A 24197-nucleotide genomic window follows, 5' to 3' on the forward strand; every position below is an offset into this window, starting at 1 on the left:
CACTATAGGCACATTCGAGCTTCCATTATGTATTTAAGTAGCTTCAAAACACTTAAGGATAATCCTTCTATGCGTATATGGTCTACTGCTTCAAAGCAATGCGGTTAACACGATCTTGAAATCCCACCAAGTGCACATGCAGCAGCGAAAGAAAAGACAATCCGATTACTGTATAGCAGTGGCTTAGGTTGGAGTGTGGTGTTTATTGTCGATTTAGGCTACGCGTCGTCGCAGCTCTGCTGCTAATGTGTCGCACTGCTAATCCCGAGGACATGGGTTCCTTTCCTTGGTACGGCGGCCGCAATTTCAGTGAAGGCAAAAGACAAGAACACCCGTATACTTTCACTTAGATGCACATTAAAGAATGCCAGGTAATCAAAATTATGTCGAAGTGCACCACCACGGCGTGCCTCATAATCATGTGGTTGTGGCATGTGAAAAGCACATAATTTAATAGAAAAACGTCGTGCGTATACGAGAAAAGTACGGAGACGCATGCGCGCTTGGCGGTCTTTCCTAAATCAGCTGCATGAAAACAAAACAAGGGACCGCAAGAGTGGTGGATCAAAGAGACTACACGCGTAACAGTATAATATCGTGGAGCACTTGTTTCATAGAAATGACTAAAGGGTAAAATTTTAAAGCACCAATAAGGATTACAAAGTATATGGCACGTCGTGATAATTGTATATAGTAAGATAGACTACAAAGGGAAGGCTAACCATAGAAGCACCTGGTGTTAATATTACTGTGACGATAGCGCGGACACGTGACCTTGATAGATATTGCTTTCAATTCTGGCTTGGTTTATTTTGCTCTCTCGCAGACGTGGAGACAGAGTTGACGCTGGACGTGAACCGCAAGGCAGATAACCGTCCCGCGCGGGGATTCATGTTCCGCGACCAAAACCGAGTCGACAATTACAGCTCGCTTGTAAAAGCGAGGAGAGGGCACACGACGTGCGAAAGCCGCCTCGTCTACCTAGATGTAAGTTTCGCTTTCCGCATACAGACATGACAAAGTGTATCTGCCAGGCCCGTAGCCGGGGGGGGGGGGGGGGGGGCGCCTTCTCCCCCGCCCGAAATTTTGATGACACATGGTGTTTTATCGAAAATAAATAATGAAAATAGGCAATTTCTCAAATAGTCAAGGTTTCCAGCAAGTGCCCCCCCCCCCCCCGAAAAAAATTCCTCGCTACGGGCCTGGCAAAGGCACAGTATGAATTCGAACCAAAGGTAATCATTCGGCAGATACCTGCCTCGTTGGGGGTCACAGAAACTTAAAGGAAACAGAGAAAACTCCAACCAAGGTTTATTTTAAAATACCCGACGTTTCTAAGCTTGACCGCCATATTCTTCAAGGGTGAGAAGGTCCGAGGTGTACAGCGCTTCTTGGCGTATACGTGCGAGATTTACCGTTACTTGTCGTGAGCCTGTTGTATGTGCTAGTATTCCAGAAGGAGCAGCCGTCGGCTTCTCCTGGAATCCTGGCACATTCAAGAGACAGCGGAAAACATCAACCCTTTCACTAGGACACTGCCGAGGCTTACGACAAGTCTCGACAAACCTCGCACGTACGTCAAGAAGGCATATGTAAGCGCTGTACCACTCGGGCCTTCTCACCCCTGAGGAAGAAGCCGGTCGGGCTTCGAAACGTCGGGCATTTTAAAATAAATCTTGGTCTGAGTCTTCTCTCTTTCCTTAAGTACGGATTCGGGACGACTTGCACCTGACGTCATGATTCGTTTGAATTCTTTTTCGTGGTTTCACAGGAGACCTTCGTCGATCCTCTGATACCGTTCGCCGTGCGGATGGAGTACCGGCTGCGAGACACCAGTGACCAGCGCTGGTGCCCCACTTGCCCGGTTCCCGACACGGGGTTCCCGCTTGCTCTCACGAAAGCGGTTAGTCCTCGGTCCTTTCATTCCTTTCATTCCTTTCCACCTTGGCAAAACGACGCAATCAGACAAACGAACGGACTCAACACTTTGCATCGTATACCTTTTCAAAATCGTGCTGTTGTCGCGTCTTTTCCTCACAGATTCCATACCAGCATGGCTGCGGTTCGGATGATGTTTGTCGGGCGGACCTGAAACTCGACGTTAACATCATCAGCTACGAGTAAGTACCGTTGAATCGTGAAAGCAGGGGGAGATTGAAGGCTGATGTATAAGATGTTTAACGTGCACTTATAACCATAATGCTAAGAGTGTGATTGTCGTTTTCCCTTCACCAGCAGCAGCGTTTTGGATACATTAAAGAAAGTATATGCAATATCTCGGAGTAGTTTTGTTTGTTTGCTTTTCTTTCGCGCCACTCGGTATCATCAAACTTCAAAAGTGTTCCGCTGCTTAGATATGACTTCTCTTAATTTTTGTCTCTTGCGTCTCTTGGCAATCATCGGTGTAATTCACACCGTTCCTTTTCACTGGGGGACAATTGTTTCAGGGACGTGGGAGCTGTCCGGCGTTTTCCCGCCTTTTCGCCGGTTTCCTAAAGTTTGCTTTCTCTTCGTGCAAATAAACTTGTCGTGTCGTAGGCATATCGCTGCTGCTTAAGTGACCGCACGTTTCCTTTTACCGCTTTCCCCCGCGCAGTGGATCCCCGCTAGTGGTCGGCGAGCGCCGGGATCTCTCGGTGTCACTATTCGTCGAAAACGCTGGCGCCACGGACCCTGCATACCTGGCTCGCGTGCTGGTTACCCTGCCAGACCGCGTGCGAGTGGTCAACAAGGATCACTGCAGTGTCCAGCAGGACCCGGCTCACGGCCGGTCGCTCATCGTATGCGACGCTGGGAACCCGCTGCGACCTTCGAGAAACGTAAGTATTGCAGACACACAAGAACTCGCAAGGTCCCTTATGCATTCGCCTAAGACAACTCGAGGGCGAAAGCCACCTTCTTCTTTTCCTTCTCAGTCTATGTATTGATCCTCCCCCGCGCCCCTCTGAAAGCTTTCTGCGCTTAACGTGGTTTTGCACTGCCTCCAGGATCAGAGGCATTGTGAGCTTTCTGCACTTCACCTGGTTTTGCACAGCTTCCGGGATCGGCCCACGTTTTACCAAGAGACGGTGTCATGTGATGGCGTCATCATGTGACGTCACGTTATGTGATGTCATGATGACGTCAGAAACTTTGGCAATCTGTAATGCCATGATGACGTCATTAATTAATGATTAGTTTTTGCATCACTCGTGTTCATGCCGACACCGCGGGACGCCGACAGTCAATTTTCGCGTTTGATGAGGCACCTGAGGCTTTCGCATTAATACAATATAGGAAAGGTGTCCCCGCAGCCACACGGCTCGGAGGGCCTATTAAGTTCCTGTAACCACCATCGATTAAACTTTGACGTATTTTCCACGTTGCCTCTTTGTCGGTGGATCCTTTTTACGTTAGGTATTGTGTCATCGCGGTCAAGATACCTTCCACGTGGTTAGTGGCAAACCCTTTGACACATATCTGGGGCAGGAAAACAACATGGTTCACCAGCGGTAGCTAGAGTACGAAATTGGTAAGCCGACACGGTATAAGTGGTGTGATGTTTAATTGGTATAGCATGACGCGCTCTTTCGTAAGACGCTAGTATGATGCGCCGCGAGATATGTTTCGTAAGATTGCGTTGCTTGAAATTTCGGGATAAATCTTAGGATTCGCGATGGTGATGCTTTGCCAATGTGCGACGTGGAAGTGTGTCGCACGCACGTCTTCCTACCCGTTTTTGCACCGTTATTGAATGCTTACATTTGTTGAAAAGCTGCCATATCTTTCAACTTCACTGCCGTTGATTAAGCTTGGCCTACTGCCAATTTACTGGTGAAGGGTATATCTTACTCCACTGCACTTTTCTGCGCGTTTAAGTTGTGGAGACAATATAAACTAATATCTTGCGACAGTTCTATTGGGTGTGTCCAGATAAGATCGAACACGAGGTCCCGGTCACCATTCCCGATTGTGATGAAATTTACTGTAGGTCTAGGCATTACACCCAGAACAATGGTTTCGCAGTTAGTTTTGCGAAAAAAAATTTTGTTCGCCTGAAAAAAATATATAAATTTTGGCCACAAAAAACGCTTTTCCGCCAATTTCGCGATTTCTGAATTTTGAGCGCACCTAGGAAAAAATCGGTGCACTTCTTCGTCACAATATTTATTCCCCTTAAAGAACAAGTGAAATACAATCTTATGAGTCTATTATTTCCCTTGCTTGTCGAGGCACTTTTGAAGAAAAAAATCACAAACTTGTCAAATCGCACAAAATACCTCCATTTCAGGAATTTATTGCTGCAAGCAAGTTCAAGTGAGGGAGAGTTTTCTTTGCATATTATGACATTTGTTGGCACTTAACGGCCTTTACATTTCACAGTGATGCATTCCTTCTCTCGTTTGTCCTCTGAGCGTAGTTTGGCGAGCAAGCGGAGCTCATCCGCAGTCGAAGCGGTTCTCATGTAATGTGAGTGCCCGCAGCATCGAGCGGCCGCTGCTGCGGGTTTGTCAAGCGGCTGATCCCAAGACAAAGCTTGCTTAACCATGACACCGGGCTGCGCATTTGTTGGTGTGGTGCTGCTGATCTGTGATTATGTCTCGTACAAGTATTTTTAGCAACTTATATCCGAGTTTCAGCCCGTAAGGAACGACGCGGCCGCTAGGCTGGCATGGTGACATTTGACGCACTATAACTTGTTAGCAACCAAAATAATGCAACGTTTTTTTCTGCACAATGGTAGATGACGTCCTTGACTTCCATCAGAGGGATTTTTAAAAAAATTAAAAATGGCCTTTTTGAGAAAATCATTTTCAAAGTTCGGCGTTTTTGGTAAATTACTTACGTTTCAGCCCAATAGACCCTTTTCATAATTGTAAAGCTAGCTTTCCTGCCATGCAGTTTGCCCAACTAATGGCGGCTAGTCACTTACTGCGAACAGCGTGTTCACGCGCATTTTGCTTACGCTATGACGTGGAAAATGTAGACTCGGCTCTCTTGACATAAATACGCATAATAGACAAGCCTCAGCACGTGCGACTAGGACCTCGTCTCCACTCTAAGGAAGAGAGATGCCGCCATTAGTTGTTCAAATATGTAGCGCAGAGAAGCGCACTTGCGGATTATGAAAAGGGTCTATTATCGAGTGAAACCGAGCGCGATAAAACCACGCGAATTATTTTAAAAGAGAGCGAAAGTATCAAAGTTAATATGTACCCATTTTCATTAAGCTCACTTTAACTTGCTTGCAGCAATAAATTCCTGAAATAGAGGTATTTTGTGCGATTTGCCAAGTTTGTGATTTTTTTCTTCAAAAGTGCTTCGACAAGGAAGGGAAATAATAGACTCATAAGATTGTATTTCACTTGTTCTTTAACGGGAATAAATATTGTGACGAAGAAGTGCACCGTTTTTTTCCTAGGTGCGCTCAAAATACAGAAATCGCGAAATTGGCGGAAAAGCGTTTTTTGTGGCCAAAATTTATATATATTTTTTTCAGGCGAACAAAATTTTTTTTCGCAAAACTAACTCCGAAACCATTGTTCTGGGTGTAATGCCTAGACCTACAGTAAATTTCATCACAATCGGGAATGGCGACCGGGACCTCGTGTTCGATCTTATCTGGACACACCCTATTCCTCTAAGTTACGCTTGTGTGGTCTGGGGCCATACGCGGAGACATCTTGCTAAACTTCACAGGCCATTGAACATGATTTCTAGCATCAACAGTTGGAGTGTGCAGCTATCCCGCATTAAGCATATAACGTGCAAAAAAAAAAAAGTCCATTAGGCCATTCTTTTTTCAGAATTTCATGAAACTGAATCGCAAGGAGGGCCGTATTAGCGTAATCGTGTGGCAAGGTTCTCAAGCCAGTGGCGTAGCCAGGGGGTGGCACACCGGGCCCGTGCCCCTCCCCCCCTCCCCCCCCCCCGAAATTTTTTTTGCCATGGCATACGCAGCACAAGATGACAGTAACACTTTGACTTGGGCAAGTTGGTACATACTCGGATACATACAGCGCGACTTGGACGATGTGTCTCCTGTCTTCGTCCAAGTCGCGCTACAAGATGACACTCGACCGCATCTGCCTGCCCGGCCCCCACTTCAGATCAACGAGGTGCCCCCCCCTTAAAAAATTTCTGGCTACACCCCTGTCTCAAGCTGAAATGCGAACCTACTGCTAGTTTAGCTATGCGTTTTCTGTTTATGTACGTACGTACACTTTCTTCAGGCGTTCTTCCTTCTGAAACTGGACATGAGCCAAGTCCAGGACACATTCAACATGACCGCTGAAGCTACGTCGACCAGTGAGGAAGCAACGCCGAACGACAACAAGGTCGTGATCACGTTGCCCTTCGTACACCAGGCAGACATCTCCATGCTTGGGTGAGTCGGCTATATAGCGAGCAAGTTGCTTTCATGTCAGTTAATACAGCTAGTCCAACGTGGGGCGCTCGGTGAAGCTGCTAAGACGTCTTCAAGACGTCCTGCACTCGACGTCTACATGATGTGTAATTCAATATATTTAGTGGATGCTTAGTTTGACATACGACCTCCGTTAACAATTTAGAAGATATTGCACCCGTGACATGTGCTGTTGCGGGGTCGCGAGCCACGACACCTGTCAATTTGCACCGCACTAAAGCTGACAAGCGCTCGCAGCGTGCCTGCTTATTTTATGTTATCAGACAAGTTCTACGCCGAAACCTACCACAGTGCGCTTCGGTGTTCCATGCAGGACATAACAAAGGTGCTTTGGGAAAATGACATCGGGAACATCACATTTCGTCGTGAGCTTGGACATGGATACTGATTCGTATATCAAGATTAGTTCTCCCTAGTGATTCCTACTAGTTGTACGCGCTCCGAACGCCAGGTGGCTTTATCCAGCAGTTGAGACATGTAGCCGAGATAATTAAAGGGTTATTTACCTGATTATTTGCGCTGATGTTCAAATGTATATGTTAGAATTACCGGTTTAAGATTTTCATGACATTCTTGCTGGAAACCTTGATACACGCACAACAGTGTGTAGACATGTTTGGCATAAATTTGATTTGTCTGATCATTATGCCTATATGGTTAGGTAGCGCACTTTCGACGGGGACAAAAGAAACAGAAAGGACACGACACTTTCTTTTGTCCCCGTCGAAAGTGCGCTACCTATTCATATAGGCATAATGATCAGTCACCAACTAGCCCAACTCTCAACCTTATTGAACTTGATTTGTCTGTTTGTTGATTTGCTCTTGCAAAGAAATAATACTGTCTAAAACACAAGTTGTAAACCATACCGTCATGCTGCAACAATACAACGTAAGCAAACAAAAATAATTCATCCCTCTTATGTAGTATCATCTCAGATCTCAATATTTTTGTACAATATGAAGCGCTATCTCAGATCGGCAGTTTGAACTGCTAAAACGAATTTGCGTTGCATGTTTACAGGAAAGCCAAGCCCGAAGTGGTCACTTTCAATGCAGCGACAAAGAACATTCAACTCGAACATGGATTTGTCGTAAGTGTCTTTTGGATTATTTTGAGTACGAGTTAAGCTTATGAAATTTAGCGTCTTGTGCTGCTTGCTCAAGTAGCTGTGAAATGAAAAAAAAAATATACTCATTTCAATTATAGTCATAAATCTGAGTGAAATCTCGTGCGAACGTGACAAACGAAAAGCCGGCGTGAACGTTTATATATATATATATATATATATATATATATATATGTATATATATATATATATATATATATATATATATATATATATATATATATATATATATATATATATATAATAAATAAATAATAATATATATATATATATATATATATATATATATATATATATATATATATATATATATATGTATATATATATATATATATATATACACGGGACATGACGGCGACGGCAAAAATCCGCAGAGAGTGTCAATATAATCGCAATAAAAAAATACTGACGCAGAAATCTGACCGATTCTAATGGGTTTTTTTTTGTTTGTTTTTTTTTTTGCAGCTCGCCAAGCTGTACGCCAGCCCAATACAGCAAGTTCAGCTGTCTGTCCGTGTGCCCTACGTTTTCAGCGAGACGGAGAAACCCATCGCCTACGTCCGACAAATTAGGGTATTTAGAACTATCTTATTTTGATATATGCCATGAATTCTCGCATATACATGGCCAATTCGGCTGAATTTCGTACAAATTGATATTTCGGAACGGTTGTATAGCAAAACAATAGAGCAATCTGCACACAATGTGACTAAGCAACACTTAATAAGGCAACACTTAAATGTAAATTAGAGAAGCTATACTGAAGTTTTAAAATTCAGGGAAAGGAAGCTCTCATTATGTGTTGCACTCTACGATGCATTGTGTTAAAGAGTCGATCTATTCAATCTATCATTCCTTCATACAACAGCAGAGAAAACCTTGGTAACGACAGGTCCAACCTTGTCGATGTTCTTTTTAATGCAATTAACAAATTTAAATTTTGCTCACTCTTTCTCTTATTTTTGGTACCTTAAGCGTGCACGAGCTTTATCATGATCTAATAATGCTTGAGCTTCTAACAAGTCTGTGCGTATATGAAAGATGCAGCCGTTCCTAAATGGTTGCTGCACAGTCCAGTGAGGTACAAATGCTTAATTCAACTCAACTTCGCGCATTGCCCAGAAGGCGTGGCAGCTTACAAGCTTGAAATCCGCACAGAGTTTTACCTTACTGGAAAGCAGCAGTTTAGTAAGCTATAAAGAAAACTAAAGAAACAAAGGCCACTGGGGACGTATACGCCCCCTTATCTGCATCTCAAGAATTCCGCCCCAGATTTTCTATGTCTGTTTAGGGCTAGTTAGCATGTATATTTGTATATCACTGCCTAATAATTTCAATAGAAAGTAAGCAAATACTCAGCCTGGAAGAATTTTGAAATTTTTCATGGGCCAAGAACTGGCCTAAATAAGATCAAAAAGGGGAAAAAAAATGACCCGAGAAAACCACCGCGTAATGCCTGACGTTTATGTTACAGATATCTTTGGGTAAACATCACCCTCTTAACGCGATAGCTGCCTCATGAAAATAAGCCCGGCGTTTTGTGCCCAGTCATCCAATGTTGTGAAGGTTTGGTCTTTGCTCCTTATCATTAGTGATGGACGCCATCGCGACAACCGATGTAGGCTTGCAAATGACGAGATTGTACTGCTGCGTTCCGGCACGCAGGTTCGATTATCGGCCACACCAGTCGCATTTCGGTGAGGACGTATCGCAAGAACCCCCCACTACGGCGCGCCTCATAATCACATCGCGGTTCTAGCATCTAAAACCATGGAATTTGATTTCTAACAGCAAAGCTGTTCTTAGTGGAGGCGTCCCCATCCGTCGATGGCGTAGCGCTAGTCACATTGCCTTGCGGCAGGCCCGTAGCCAGGGGACGGGGGGGTCTAGGGGTTTGCCCCCCCCCCCCCCCCACCCCGAAATTTTGGTGAAGTAGGTGTTTTTACCAAAAATAAATAATAAAAGTAGGAGTTTTTCTCAAAAAGTCAAGGTTTTCAGCAGGTGCCCCCCCCCCAAGAGAAATTCCTGGCTACGGGCCTGCCTTGCGGTGCAGTGAAAGTGGGACTCGGTAGAAGGGGAAGGGCTGCACCACGCCGAGATAGTTGAGGGCAAGGCTCAGCGGAAAGGTGCACCAATGAGAGGCGCGCAAAGATGGGCGAGGATGAGGCTAGGTGGAAAGGTTGAACCAATGAGAGGCGCGTTAATAGGTGGCGTGTCGAGGCTCGGCGGAAGAGGTGAACCAATGAGAGGTGCGTAAAGATGTGTGGGGGTGTCTGACGAAGGGGGGCTTCAGCTTCGCTGTTTCGACAGTGTTCGCGAAGTGCAGCTGGCTGCATTTTTTAAAACATTATAACGACGAGGAAAAGCAAGCACACCTTCATAGGCGTATCTACCGGGGGGGCAAGGGGGGCGCTGGCCCCCCCACTCCCAGAAGTCGGGGGGGCTGAGCCCCCCCACTTTTGTGAGCGTTCACTGCCGGCAGCGCAGCGGCAAACCAACTATGACGAACTTTTCGTTCGACACAACTGTCAAAAAATTAGATTATGAGATTTAGAAGTATCCCCAGCTTCTGCAGTGAAGATCGTCTTCCGTGCCTCACCACGACGCACCGTAGATTCTGTGCAACGCTTTGATACCTTGCGCTCTTGCATTGCGGAGGGGGCTACAGCTGAGCAGGGGCTCGCAGGCGTCAGAGTCTTCCGTCCTTTATTTATTCTGTTCTACCTGAAATCAAATTTGCATCACCGCCGACGCAAGCTAGGGCGGGAACCAGCAGCATTTATGAAGATTTCAGTCAATAAATGTTACTGCAGTTCACATGAAATGCATCTGTTTTTTCTTCGAAAACGTACAGCATTGCCTGCCATATCCCCTTGGCGGAAGTGAGTCGATGAGCGCGCAGATGCGCGAGTGTTACTTGGGCAGAGCTGACGCGGAGCGGCGGTGGATGAAGATTCCGCCTGTGTTTCCGAATTAATAATATTCGCCTGTCTGATCGTACCGTAGCTTCCAACAACCTTAGTAGCTTAGATTTGGGCGATAAAAAAAACGCATCCTCAGCAAAATGAGTTTACAGAGTGATGCCGTATGCGCTCACGAACGGTTCAACACCGGTATACAAGCCCTGCAATTATTTATTTCGCGCAAATAAATCCATTCTCGCCGCCTGCTACGACTATAGCCTCTGCTAAACCATCGTCGCGATGTCATCTTCACTTTCGTTCGGAACAAGACGAAATAAATCAAGTTTTGCTCGACATATTAACACTTACTATGACTGCCGGTTGGGGATGTTGGTAACGGTTAATCATGAAAGAAGCGCAATAAGCACGAAGACTCAGAAAAGAGACTAGACGGAGCGCTTCTTTTCCTTTTTTTATCACATGAATGCACGTCACCACAAACCTCTTATTATCAGAAACAGCGTCAATCAGCTAAATACCGCTATGATAACCGATGGCATACAGCAGGTAAGCACGTGTTAACCACCAAAAAAAAAAAAAACAAGAAAAGAAATGACCGAGTCATGTTACGTCCAAGAAGGCAAATTCAGAATCTGTTAGCAGAGTAGGCGCCTGGCTGGCGCACTTATCGCCTCCTTTCTCAATTCGAAACGCTTCAATTATTTCTCTTGTTGTTCGCTTCTTGTGCTTGTCGATTATTTCTGTGTCACAAACTTGTCGATTATTTCCGTTTCTGCGCTCCGTCTTGTGTCCTTTCTGAGTCTTCGTGCTTATTGCACTTTTATCATCATGAATATAAACACTAATGCGCGGTTTAGTGCGTACTAGTAATTCTGACGTCGCCAGTTTCGCGGTTTTGTGGCGTTGCGTGACAGGCAAGCTATTTTAGCGCCGACCAACGATGAATACCCAAGAGCGAAGAAGTAATGGCGAGGAAAGGCAGTATCAGAAATAATTCTACCAAACAATACGTGGGGAGTCATTTAGAGATGGGACGTTTTACCGCCTTTGGCTGCATCGCGTTACGAACAGGCGCTGTGGGCATGACGCAGAAGACACAGACCGATCATAAACAGCTATTGCCTTATACGAGACAGAAAAAGAAAGAACGGACAGCTTTGTTGTTATGCCAGTCCAGATCTAGTCGATGCAAGTGTGAGGTTCTGACGCTTGCATAGCCATGTTTACTGAGAGGAAGAGTTGTAAGGGCACACTTGCCCTCCTTGCCCCCGCTCTCAGAAATAAAAGGTCAAAGTGTGACGCCGAAGGTACCATTCGTTGACCTTTATAATCTTTTAGTTCCCATTCAATACTTTTTCAGTAAAATGATATAGACGAAGCTTGCTCGTCTTGCTCATGAGGTTAATTACAAAACTCAATGTCACAAAGTGGCACACGGCCTATTTTTAGACTTCTCCAAAGCCGTTCACTTCGTCAACCACAACGTTTTGTTAAGAATGTTGGAATTTTATGGTAATGGATGCATAGCAAGTTTCTGAACCTTATCGTATTTACAACGTGGAACTCAGATTGTAATATTTGCAGGTGAATTCTCAGATGCAGTACCTCACAGGGAAGCGCTTTGTGACCTTTCCGTTTACACTCACTGTTTACCATGTCCTAAACATTGATAGCAAAGCTAGATTTGTAATCTATGCAGATGGCGCGACTTTATCTTTTCTCAGAAATTAAGGTTCAGGGCTAGTATCACGGGTTAACACACCCAAACTGGTTATAATCTGCCTTGACGAACACATGATATGTGATAAACACATCACGAGTATGATGAGTAAACTCTGTAAAAGAATTGTTATTTTACGCAAAAAAATTTTCTGTGCCCTACATCAGTCGGCGCGCTTCTGCACAAGGCACGTTTTTACAAAATAAATGTTTCGCATTGCTCGTTCGAGCAATAACCGCCAATAAAAATATTACCAAGTGGCGCTGTTTCAAAACCGCATAGTTTATGCAATATGAAATGCGTCGTACATACCCTTTTCAGTGGCCTTTTTTATAATAAACCCTGCACCATTTAGGTTAATGCCATGTACACTGATAATGTTCCAGAAAATACAAAGTTGGGCTAGTTGATAATATTACTGAATATATTAACAATAATTATAACATGGCAGAATCACTAGCTGGACTGAAAGCAAACAAAACAAAATGTACAGGCAAACCTCTAGAATGGCAAGTAAAGTATGTAAGTACTAATTGAGGAAAACCTAGGCTGCAGTTTTTGCTACCTCTGTTACTAAACACAATTAAATGTAACAACTTATTGATAGAAAAGAAATGTCACCAATTTATCTACGAAATGTACTACTGCGAGCGACACAAGTAACATATGCCCATATGTAACCATTCTTGCAGCGACTTTAAAATGCGTTGCTGGGCTAGCTGGTGCATGGATAAATTCTAGGAAAGCGGCGCATCAAAAGACAAGTAGAAGAGAGGACGATCAAGTGCACTTGTTGCCCGATCTCCCGTGCTAGTCTTTTCCTGCGCTTCTCTCCATGTATTTATCACTTTTTGAAAATTCTTAATAGTTAATGTTTAAACAGTCATGGCTGCAAATACTAAATACTGCTTATATTTGCTTATAAGACGCAAAGGAACACAATCACAAGAAAGGACATGGGACAGAGCGCCCACCGTGTCCTTTCTTGTGATCGTACACCAACTCGCCCAACAAAAATTTCTCTAAAAAATACTCCTTACTTGTATGATACGGATGTGTATGCTTGTTCTGAGGCATTACATGTAAAATGTATTGTCCTTTTTTATCATGTTGCTGCCGTCTGCATATATATAAATGTGTGTGTGTGTGTGTGTGTGTGTGTGTGTGTGTGTGTGTGTGTGTGTGTGTGTGTGTGTGTGTGTGTGTGTGTGTGTGTGTGTGTGTGTGTGTGTGTGTGTGTGTGTGTGTGTGTGTGTGTGTGTGTGTGTGTGTGTGTGCGCGCTTCGAGGGCCCCCCCCCCCCCCACTCGTGAACAAGTTGGTACGCCACTGCACACCTTTGAAAGAATGTTGCAATTTCGAATAGATATATACTAATTGTAACATATGTGTGATTGCGCAAGTTCATTTCTTCTGGCGTGCAGGTGTTGCAGGGCGATTTGTTCGTTCCTGGTAGTTGCCGCAACATGGAGGGAGTGGTCAAGAGCATCGAAGGCCAAGACCAGGCCGGACGGAACAGCGACGAAGATTCGCGGCCCGACGTGCTCGGCACGCGGAATGGCGGCCTGGGTGGCCGGGTCCAGCGGTCGGTACCAGAGCACGAACCACCGCGCTCCGAGAGACTCACCGCTCTGCTCTACCAGAACGTGCCACCTCTGGTGAGGATCGTAGACTATATTACGGGTGGGTTTCGGTGCCGTCATATGGGGCTGTTAACCTTGCCGCTCTGTATCTTTAACAACTAAACGGACAGTGATACGGTGGACGTATGCACGTGAAAACATTTGGGTTTGGGGCTTTCGTCGTTTTCGAACCTTATCAATTCACGTCGCGATATGCAAGAATAAAGAAAACGTTCGTCTAACAGCCCAAGGCGGCAGCGCCCATTTACCTTACGTAAAATCGTCGATAGTTTAGCTAGGCACGGGCAAAATGGGCCTGCTGGCCTATTTAAGTCATTTCTAGATTGCAGGCTACCTGCAATATTGTTGAGCGCTAGATAGCACACGACACGAATGAATTTTTTTTTGTATTTTGATGTTTATCAAAACTGCTTTAGTTGTAAGCGAAGTTCTATACGTGGCGTGCGCAAGGATGCTTCATTCCTGCATGTGAGCCATGTACAGTGCACTCTATATGCGTAAATCTTATTTTTTTTTTCTTGTTGCAACCACCGTTGTGATGACGTATACGTGTAGGATGGCCAGGACACTCTCAAGCTGTTTAATCAGTTTTTCTTCCCTGGGATGTTATCCTGGTCACTGTCAAATTCCACCATCTTGTCAAATTTCGTAATGGCGGCATTTTAAGCCATTCGGAGGGGCCGTAGCAGCCCTCCGAGCCAATCAGACTTGACGAATGGCGCAATTCGACAACATGGCGTAATTTTACAATGTCCAGAATAGCATCCCCGGTCTCTCGCAACATTGTTTATATAATTGCAAATAACGTCAATTCAACTTAACGTTGGACACGGAACGAGCGGCCTTTGTCATTCATGCACCGACTAGGCCCTGAAAAAGTCATTTTAAGAACACATTCATGTCGACATACTCGCTGTCAACCCAAGGAGCTAGTACAAGCGTCGCCCACAAAACGTGAAAACGCTCTGCACCTGTTATCATGCGCTTGCAGGATCAAAAAGCTTATCTCCGACATGACCTCATAGAAATAATCGCCGTGTCCCGCCGTTTTGTTGTCATACCTGCGTGTTTTACTGTGCGGCCCTGTACACGATGTCATGCCAACTAGCCCACCAGTCTGTCCGTTTCAACATGAAGTGCTGGCGCAAACGCTGGCGTTAGAAGGCGGTGTATTTCGCGTTGCATCCTTCGCTTGTCACCGTATGCATACAACCTCAACTTTGTTAAAGGGGTCATGAACCACTTTTCCAAGTAATGATCTAAAGGCCTCAGTATCGGAGTGTACTGCCTCCCGAATCGATTGCCACAAAAATTTCTCGAATCCGTCAAGAATCAGCGGAGTTACGGGGGTTTGGCGCACGCTCCCAGCGCTTTCTCTCTTTTCTCGTGCCGACGAGCGCACTGGAAGCTAGACAGGGAGGGATGGCATGGGGGAAAGAAGTTACGCCAGCGCGCGTCATGAAACGCGATCGCTCTCCCGCTGTGATTCGCTTGCGCGAGTGCGGCTACCGTGTACTGAGGAGTGCGGCGCCGGCAAGTGGCGGCACCCCGCGGCAAGAAGCGCATCTGATCCGAACGCCGCTCTCGATTTACGTCGGCTATCGGCCAATAAGCATGCTATGTCTCTTGCGACGTACAGCGGACAGACGCCCCGCCCACCGACGAGAGTGAGAACCGGCCTCTGTTTGAAAAGAGGGTGCCTGGGGAAACGGCAACTTCGCGCTCCGCTTGTGGCCATTACGCGGCGCGCATGACTGTAATATTTGGCAGAGCAGTTCATAGCCGTGTCAGCTTTCCGCAGGATGTGTTTTTTCAATCAGCCCAAGGGGTGCTTCATGACCCCTTTAACTCCCACCGCACAGGGGCGTAGGCAGAAATTTTTTTCGGGGGGGGGGGGCACCTCCTTGTCATTTTCTGTTCTGTATGCTATGGCAAAAAAAAAATTTCGGGGGGGGGGGGGGGGCACGGGCCCGGTGTGCCCTAACGTGGCTACGCCCCTGCCACCGCATAGCAAAACGATATTATTGTTATGGCGATAGCAACTAACTGGACACCTCAGGCGCATTTTTGAAGTTACCCTGAGGTTCCGTATTAAGTCCAAATCGATAACATCGCCCAGCGCGTCGTATGTTCTGTGTGCGAGTGAAAGCGTGCGAGGGCTTGCCGACGATCGCTGCTCAAGAGGAGAGGAAACGTGCGGCCGTCTCCGGCGCGCGAAAGGTGCATGGAAGGGTCGTGGAGGGGGTTGGGGGTGCTTCGCTCTTTGCGGCGAAACTGCGACATTTATGTTGTTTATAGCTTACAGGGGAAATTAAGCAATGCAGTAACTGGAAAATGAAACTCTGGCCTTTAACGGATTTCAACAGCGAGGCTGTTAAAGCTCGCAGAAAAACGTCCCTGCTCCGCAAAAAAAACTATCATCGTCATGAATGGGTATGTGCCACAGAATTTGGGCAGATCCCACTAATCACCGCTCCAGCGCGGCCTGTAATAACCCTGATGGGTGAGAGAACGAGTATATAGAGAGAAAGAAAGAAAGAAAGAAAGAAAGAAAGAAAGAAAAAGAAAGAAGAAAGAAAGAAAGAAAGAAAGAAAGAAAGAAAGAAAGAAAGAAAGAAAGAAAGAAAGAAAAGAAAAGAGAAAGAGAGATCAGCGAGAGACAGAGAAAATAAGATATCGCGTCGCCTAGCGACCAGATACCGCACCACCTGGCCAAGCCGCGCATGCGCAGTAGCTAAGCCACGTACGCCCATTGACGGAGACATCGCGCGCAACCTCCGCTCTAGTGCATAGCCTGGCTGCACCCGATCGTGCCGGGACAGTCATGGGGCGTTCTAAGAAAGTGCGTACTCCTGAGGAGGAAGCCGCGCATCTCGAAGCTATAGACGTGTTGGTCGACGGGGAGTATACGAGCGGCGACGGGCCCGTGCTTCACTGTGCCAAGCATTGCGCGACTTGGTGCGAACTTCCCGCAATTTTTTTTTTTTCGTGAAAATGTTTAAATGTTTCTCCTGCAGTTATTCGACGGTGCTTCTATACAGAGCTTCAGTTTTTTGTGTGTATTTAATAAGATACAATAAATTGACCAGTATCAAAATTTACTTTAGTTGGGCTGTTGGTGAGCTGCAGCTGAATAAAGCAGCTCCTTAATTATTTAATTCTAAATAAATAAAGAAGTTAGTCAGTGACATATTCTTTACTACAGCGTTTGCTTCTTCGAATGTCGCATAAATTTCGAGGATCCACCACTGCTATATAAAGAACACAGCCAGTAAAATTCTGAATTTCTCAAAATCTGAAGTTCCAACCATTTGACATATTCTTCAAGCAGAAACCCACGCTTTTTTATGTAGTATGCATGTGTGAAGCATCCTGCACGGTTGAACATTAAATTTCTGTCTTTGCAGAACTGCAAGACTTCACTGTGTCACGAAGTAAGATGCAACTTCGGGCCGTTTCTGAACAGGCAAAAGATTGCTCAGATCATACTGACCGTCGTGGTCAACATGGAAGAGTTCATAAGACAAGCTGTAAGTACCAGGAGTTTACGTCACGTGCCTCGCCTGCAATATGCGAAAAATATCACCGTTTGCTATTGCCTGCTGGTGATTTTCCCATGCGCTACTAATTAGGCACGCTCCTTTCATTTGCCACTTAAAGGGCTCCTGGTACGCGTTCAGCGTTGGCTCTGAAGGTTACCTGAAGATTCTGGACAACACCACGTTCCTGACTGACCCGCAATCCCGCAAGGAGATTCGTGTAAGACACAATGTTTGCTATACCGCGATTATTAATTTCATTTCACGCATGTCTGCAGGCAAACATAATGGCAGCTTCCAGCGTTTTAATACTTATCACTGCTATACTTTCTTCGTCAGCCTGTATTTCAAGTTATGAATCGATTTGATCAATTGTTTGATCTGGTGAAGGTCAAGGTCATGCTTCTGAGGTAATGTTACATTCGTTGAGCCGCTCGGTAAAGAGGAAAGCATCGATAAACTGGTGGATGGGCAATCATGCTACTTTCGCGTTTGGAATGTCGTCGAAAGCCAGTCGGCGCGCATGCGCATTTGATCACAGAGTGAATCGACATCAGCACTTGCATATCGTTGGTGATAGAGTTACTGTACACCGGGTAGCACATACAGTAATTCTAGTAAATGAAGCAACCTGCTGACATTTTGCGCGAACGGTGTGGTCGACTCGATTATAAGCAGAAATGTGGTCCACCGTGCCACACCGGGAATTTCGCTAGTGATGTAGTGGCTAGCTGTACTGGTTATTGCAGTTACGCAGCAGCTACCGAGTTAGCTTCACACTCTAAGAACAAAAAGAGTATGTATTACTCTTTGTGGAGAGTCCTGACTTGACACGAGGGACACGTTAACTCCCTTTTGGGTCCCACGACTCTCCGACGAGAGTGTAACGATCTTCAAAGAGAGCTCACGTGTCTCTTTAAAGAGAGTCATATACGTGGCAAGTCAGGACTCACAAATAAGAGTCAAATAACTCTTCTTTATTTTTTTCTGAGAGTACATGGTTAAAAGTCCGCAGCCCAGGCTGTAACCGCTAGTTTGGGTGCTGCCCGCGGCACGATTTTTCGCGCGTGCAGAAATGTTACCGCGTTACAGGCCTTTTGAGTGGTTTAAGTAGCAGTTAGCTGAAAAAAAAAATGTCACTCACACTTTCTTCCTTCATTTGTCTCAGGTGGCAACTGTCTTCCAGAAGGAAGGTCCTCCACCAGCGCAGAAGGTGGCCACTTGGATCATCGCAGCAAGCGCCTTCTCTGGCCTCATCCTCTTCTCACTGATTATCGCTGGATTAGTTCACGTATGTACACACCTTAAATAAATATAGCAATCTGAATGTGCTGAACGAGTAACCACGCAGTTAAGTCGTAGCTGTATGGATAAATTTCACTACAAGAGACCGAATAACGGCTGAGTTTGTGAGTCCAAAGGACGACATTTATTTCTTTTAAATTAATCGTGTTTGAACGTAAGACAAAGTTCTCAATTTTCTTATTCTTCTGGTTAATACAGGCGCTAAACACATGCAACCGAAAACTTCCCGAGGTTCCTAAAGCCGATCTTGCCGTACGGTAATGTAATGCAGTAACGCATACTAAATGTTCAGCTAATATGATGCCCAATTACGGCGTCAGACGCTTACATTGCCGCGGCCATGTCGTAATCAGCTGTGGCGACTTTTATTTATTTTTTTTATTTATGAGTACCTTACAGCGCCCTCGTGGGGCATTGTGTAAGGGGGGCAATACAGCGTGTACAAAAAAGATATAAATATACATAGGTGAAGTACAGATTATTACAGATGTAACTGAACACACGAACATAGTAATGCAAAATATACTAAAACAGCGAAATGTAGTGTCTAAAGGCGTTACACAAAAGATAATATAAAGTAACTATTTAAACACGAACAGTTTAACAAGATATGATAACTGCCGAAAGAGTTTTTCGCAAATAACTGAATACAGAAAATAAAATAAAAACAGGGGGAAAAAAAGAAAAAGAAAACGTACCGGTTACAGCATTGCAACGCCATACATCAAATTTCGATGCATAAATATTTTTTAAGGTTGTTTAAAAACTTTGCGTGATCTCGCTGTGATGCGAGATCATCTGGTAGGTCATTCCACAATCGAATCGCTCGTGGAAGAGCCGAAAGGTTGAACGCGTCAGTTTCACCGTACATGCGTGATAAGCTATGGTTGTTATGTAATCGGCGTGAAGTTCGATGAGCTAGATTAAGGTGAACAGATGGCATCATGCTAGTGTGGATGAGTTTGTGGAATAGTGATAAAAGGGAAATGTCACGGCGGATTTTTAGTGGCTCGAGTGCAAGGCCTTGTTTAATCTGTGTTATGCTAGATGGGTAGCTGTAATTACGCGTAATGAATCGACTGGCTCGGTTCTGGATAGATTCTAACATATTAATTAGGTATTGTTGATGCGGTGACCAAATGGAGGAGGCGTACTCTAGCTGCGGACGGATTAAAGCAAGATACGCGAGTTTCCGTACATCGGAAGGAGAACTGTATAAATTACGGCGTAGAAAACCTAATGATTTTGATGCGTTAGCACAGATGGAAGTGATATGTGTGGACCAGGAAAGATTTGGAGTTAGGTTTATGCCTAAGTACTTATAATGCTGAGCGCGTTCCACAATGCTGTTACCAATTATGTATAGGCCACTAAAGTTATGATGTTTTCGACTAAAAGTGATTAGTTTGCACTTGGAAACGTTTAATGTCATCTGCCAGGTATTGCGCACCACTCACCAATACGCTCAAGGTCTTGTTGAAGGGCAAGATGATCACTACTGCTGCGGATGGGACGGTAAATAATGCTGTCATCGGCGAATATGCGCATACAAGATGATAAACTGTCCGGCAGGTCATTAATGTAGATGAGGAAAAGTAAGGGGCCGAGAACACTTCCTTGCGGAACACCAGAGGAAACGTAACAAAGTGATGAAGAGGAATTGTTTGCGATAGTGAATTGCTGCCGGTTTGTTAGGAAGTTGCGGAGCCATGTTAGCGTAAGCGAATCTAGTTTTAGCGATGATAGTTTTAAAATCAAGCGGCAGTGAGCAACACGATCGAAAGCCTTTGCAAAGTCAAGGAATATGCAGTCTGTCTGTAGATTATTGTTCATGTTAGAATGTAAGTCGGTAGTAAATTCGAAAAGTTGAGTCTCACAAGAAAGACCCTTTCGAAACCCATGCTGGTTAGAAAAGAAGAATTTGTTAGATTCTAAATGAGTGTAAATGTTAGAAGCTAAGATATGCTCAAGCATCTTACAAGAGATGCATGTTAAGGAAATGGGTCGATAATTACCAGGTGAACTTTTACTCCCACTTTTATGGACTGGCACTACTTTGGCTATCTTCCAGTCGGTAGGCAACAATCCTGTAGTTAGTGACTGCCGAAAAATGTGGAATAGAATTATACTAGAGACTGATATAGTGTTCCTTAAAATTTTAGAATTTATATCGTCAATACCAGAAGACGAAGACAGTTTCAGATTTTCTATGATTTTAGAGATACCTTCAATTGTAATATCGATGGGTGCCATGTATGAGTAGTCCCGTTCGAGAATTTCGGGAAGATGGTCGTTTTCACTAGTAAAGACAGATGAAAAGAATGAGTTAAAAATATATGGACAATCAGTGTCGGCAAGAGGAGTGTTATTTTCATCATGCAAAGAAATGAAGTTATCGTCGCAGTCAGGATTTATTACTTTCCAGAACTTCTTCGGATTAGATTTAAGGAGTGATGGTAAGTCCTGGGAATAGTATTTATTTTTGGCAGTTGCTATTTCGTGGCAATATGTTTCTAGGCATTCTTCGTACCTATCCCAAGAAGACGGCGAACGTGAATTTTTCGCTGACCTATAGAGCCGCTTCTTTCTGTTTTTGAGTCTGCGCAGAGACTTGTTGAACCATGGATTCGTTTTATCGTTAGTAATCGTTATCAAAGGCACGTGTTTTTCTATTAGCGCCGAAATCTTATTTCTGAAAAGAACCCAGTTTTCTTCTACTGAGCGACTGTAAAAAGAGGGTAGTAACACGTTATCAGAAAAGGAAGCAAGTTCCATGTTAATGGCATGGTAGTTGGCTTTATTGTAATCCCTAATTTTCTTAGTTTCTGTTCCTGCAAAAGGCGGCTGGATAGCAAGAGCTACTTGTAGTAATTTGTGATCACTAAATCCATTCAAATAGTCAATGTGGCTAATTGTTTCAGGTGCAGTTGTCAGAATGAGGTCTAGCGTATTCGAACCGCGTGTTGGGTGAGTAATAACCTGAGCAAAATTAAAGTCTAAAGTTAAGTTAATGAAGTCAGCTGAGTGTTTACAAGAAGACGACAACTGCTCCCAGTCAATAAAGGGTAGATTAAAATCGCCGAAGAGATATACAGTGCGAGCCTGGCAAACTTCGATGGCAGTACTAATGCTGCTGCGCAACTCATCTAAGAAGGAATGATGACAATCAGGAGCACGATAACAGCTGCCGAGCAACACTTTTCTGGAATGAATAGTGCAACCTACCCAGACAATTTCAATCTTAGAATTTGAAGTGATGGCGTATGACGTGATGGATCTTTTAATGGCCAGAAGAACACCACCACCCCTTCTGTCAACACGATCACATCGATAGATGTTATATCTGTTGGTACAAGAAAAAATTTCACTGTCATTGATGTCAGCGTTCAGCCACGTCTCGGTGAAGACAAGAATATCAGAAAGGCTATCATCGATGTAAGATGAGACCGTGTCACGTTTGGAAAGGATACTTCTAATATTAGTGAATGATACTGTTAGTGATAGAGGAGTGCAAGGCTGATGCCGCTTTTGCTGCCTAGATGTTCGTGTGTTTACTTCTAGCTATGCCTGTAAACCTATGGTTGTCAGCGTGCTCGCAGTGTGATCAGAGAAGTTACGTGCACGTGTGTATCTATAATCTCATCAGGGTCGACGAAATGATGATTTAAGGTCACTACAGCCCCGTTCTTATTTTTATTTTATTTTACTTTTAGCGTTATACATCGCTTTTTGCCAGCAATTAAATGCTTAAGGTATTCCGCACATCTTGTCTTTCGGCAGTTGGGCTTCTTCCGTCGGCGACAGCGAGAAGCACTGGAGAAGCTACTACAGGAGGAGAACGACAACGAGTGGAACGAGTTCACCGTCACGAAAGCCGACGTGGAAGCCGAGAAGGAGTTCTTCCGCAAGAGCATGATGATGGGTGCTGTCGACCTGAAAATGCTTCAGGAACAGCTAGAAGGCAGCAGTGAAGATGTCAAGGAACTAGGCTGAACAACTGCTCGAAAAGGGGAACGTCGGGGCCTTGAATATTTTCAGCACGTTACGTATTACTTATGCCGAAAAGTGAAGTGCAAAGTGTGGAATCTGAACTCTTCGTCGTTCATCGGCAACGGCGCCGTAACAGCTTGCTTCTCTCTTTTGAGACTTCTTTGTGAGCCACACTGGAGACTGCACCTTACCTCGGTGATGCCTTACCTGTACGATACGTGCTAGCAACGTTGTGTTGTTACAACTTTTATTGTTGTTGTGTGGTCATACTTTACGATAGCAAGAACATGCCATAAAGTATTTAGCATATAGGTCGCAGAGTGCGTGACATCTTACGGATTTTTTGTATCAAGCACCAGATTAACTGTACAGATGCGAGTTCAGCAGCACGAATGAGTAAAAGGCACATTGCAGTATATGAGCTTGCAGATTGAACAGTGTCTTCCATTACGCAACATAGCACAAAGTGATTATTGCTGACATGTCATGTGTTGCCTCAAGCCTGTGGATCCACAATATACAAGAATGTGTTCATAACACGCGTGCCGCCAGAAGTCGAATCTTTGTAGAAATCTTTTCAGAAATGGCTTGAAACCGCTATTCAACGTGTTTGTAAACGCTACAATAACTTTACGCGGCCTTTGGCTTAACTCTTTGCCGGTGCGCCATCATGTGGCTTTCACTTAGATGTTGCAATAGTACGAGCATGGTGCAAAATGAGACTTGGTGGGGCACTAGCATGTATACACACTTTGTAGGGCTCAGCCTTGTTATACCAGTGCAATGACATATTAGTAAACTTTCTGCAGAGTTATTCACATAGTTTAGCTATATACGCCGAGCTTACTATCACATATATAGAAGGCACAACGCAAAACGCCACAGCCAAAACCTTTTTGTGCCTGTCAGCAGCGATTGCACCTGTCCACAAGCGCTTTAGTAAGAAGCACTCCAAGACTTTGGCTAACATGTCTCCTCTTCTTTTGCCTGAAATTGGCATGCTTGTGCACATATGCAGTAGCTAAGAGAGATGGGAACATGCTATGCATGCTAAAGAAGGTCAAAATATTTTTCAAGACAATTCCTGGAATTTTCTTTTTGCTTTTATTTCATGTGTCCCATGTGGGAAATTATTCCGATTCATATTTTTTTTAAGTCATTCTCTTTAGTGTTTTATACTGAAAGTAATATTTCAATTTATATCCTAAATTCGTACCACTTGTGTGTGCGTATGTTTTTAACCCTAACGAAGAAGCTGTTGTGCATGGTAGCTGAGCAATGGCGAAATTGTCTTGCTTTTGGAAACCAACATGCCGTGCCTATTTTCATCATTGTGTGGTGAATTATGAAGTAAAATAAATTAACTTACGAGGTTTCATCAATATCAAAACAATAACTCATCAACAGAGCCCTCACATACTGCAGTTCATTACTTGCGAATTCGAGTGTATGACAACTAGGACAAGACAGTGTTTTCATATAGTAATTTCATAATAAATCCTTGGGGTTCTTATTATTATTATACGCTTGGCGTTCCACAAT

At 44.4% G+C, this 24197-nt stretch overlaps 1 protein-coding gene across 2 annotated transcripts in view; it reads left to right on the forward strand.

Moving 5' to 3' along the window:
- Nucleotides 1–24197, forward strand: part of LOC119387980 (integrin alpha-11) — a 56959-nt gene extending 32762 nt beyond the window's left edge. For both annotated transcript variants that reach the window (XM_037655574.2, XM_037655575.2), the window contains exons 16-27: nt 827–987; nt 1772–1903; nt 2041–2120; nt 2597–2819; nt 6213–6367; nt 7430–7499; nt 8001–8108; nt 13603–13836; nt 17229–17351; nt 17482–17580; nt 18529–18651; nt 22446–24197. In XM_037655574.2, coding sequence (XP_037511502.1) covers nt 827–987; nt 1772–1903; nt 2041–2120; nt 2597–2819; nt 6213–6367; nt 7430–7499; nt 8001–8108; nt 13603–13836; nt 17229–17351; nt 17482–17580; nt 18529–18651; nt 22446–22658 — 1721 coding nt within the window. In that variant the 3' untranslated portion in view covers nt 22659–24197. The remainder of the gene's footprint in view (nt 1–826; nt 988–1771; nt 1904–2040; nt 2121–2596; nt 2820–6212; nt 6368–7429; nt 7500–8000; nt 8109–13602; nt 13837–17228; nt 17352–17481; nt 17581–18528; nt 18652–22445) is intronic.

This window comes from Rhipicephalus sanguineus, chromosome 3 (assembly GCF_013339695.2).
Source record: "Rhipicephalus sanguineus isolate Rsan-2018 chromosome 3, BIME_Rsan_1.4, whole genome shotgun sequence".
Classification (NCBI taxonomy): domain Eukaryota; kingdom Metazoa; phylum Arthropoda; class Arachnida; order Ixodida; family Ixodidae; genus Rhipicephalus; species Rhipicephalus sanguineus.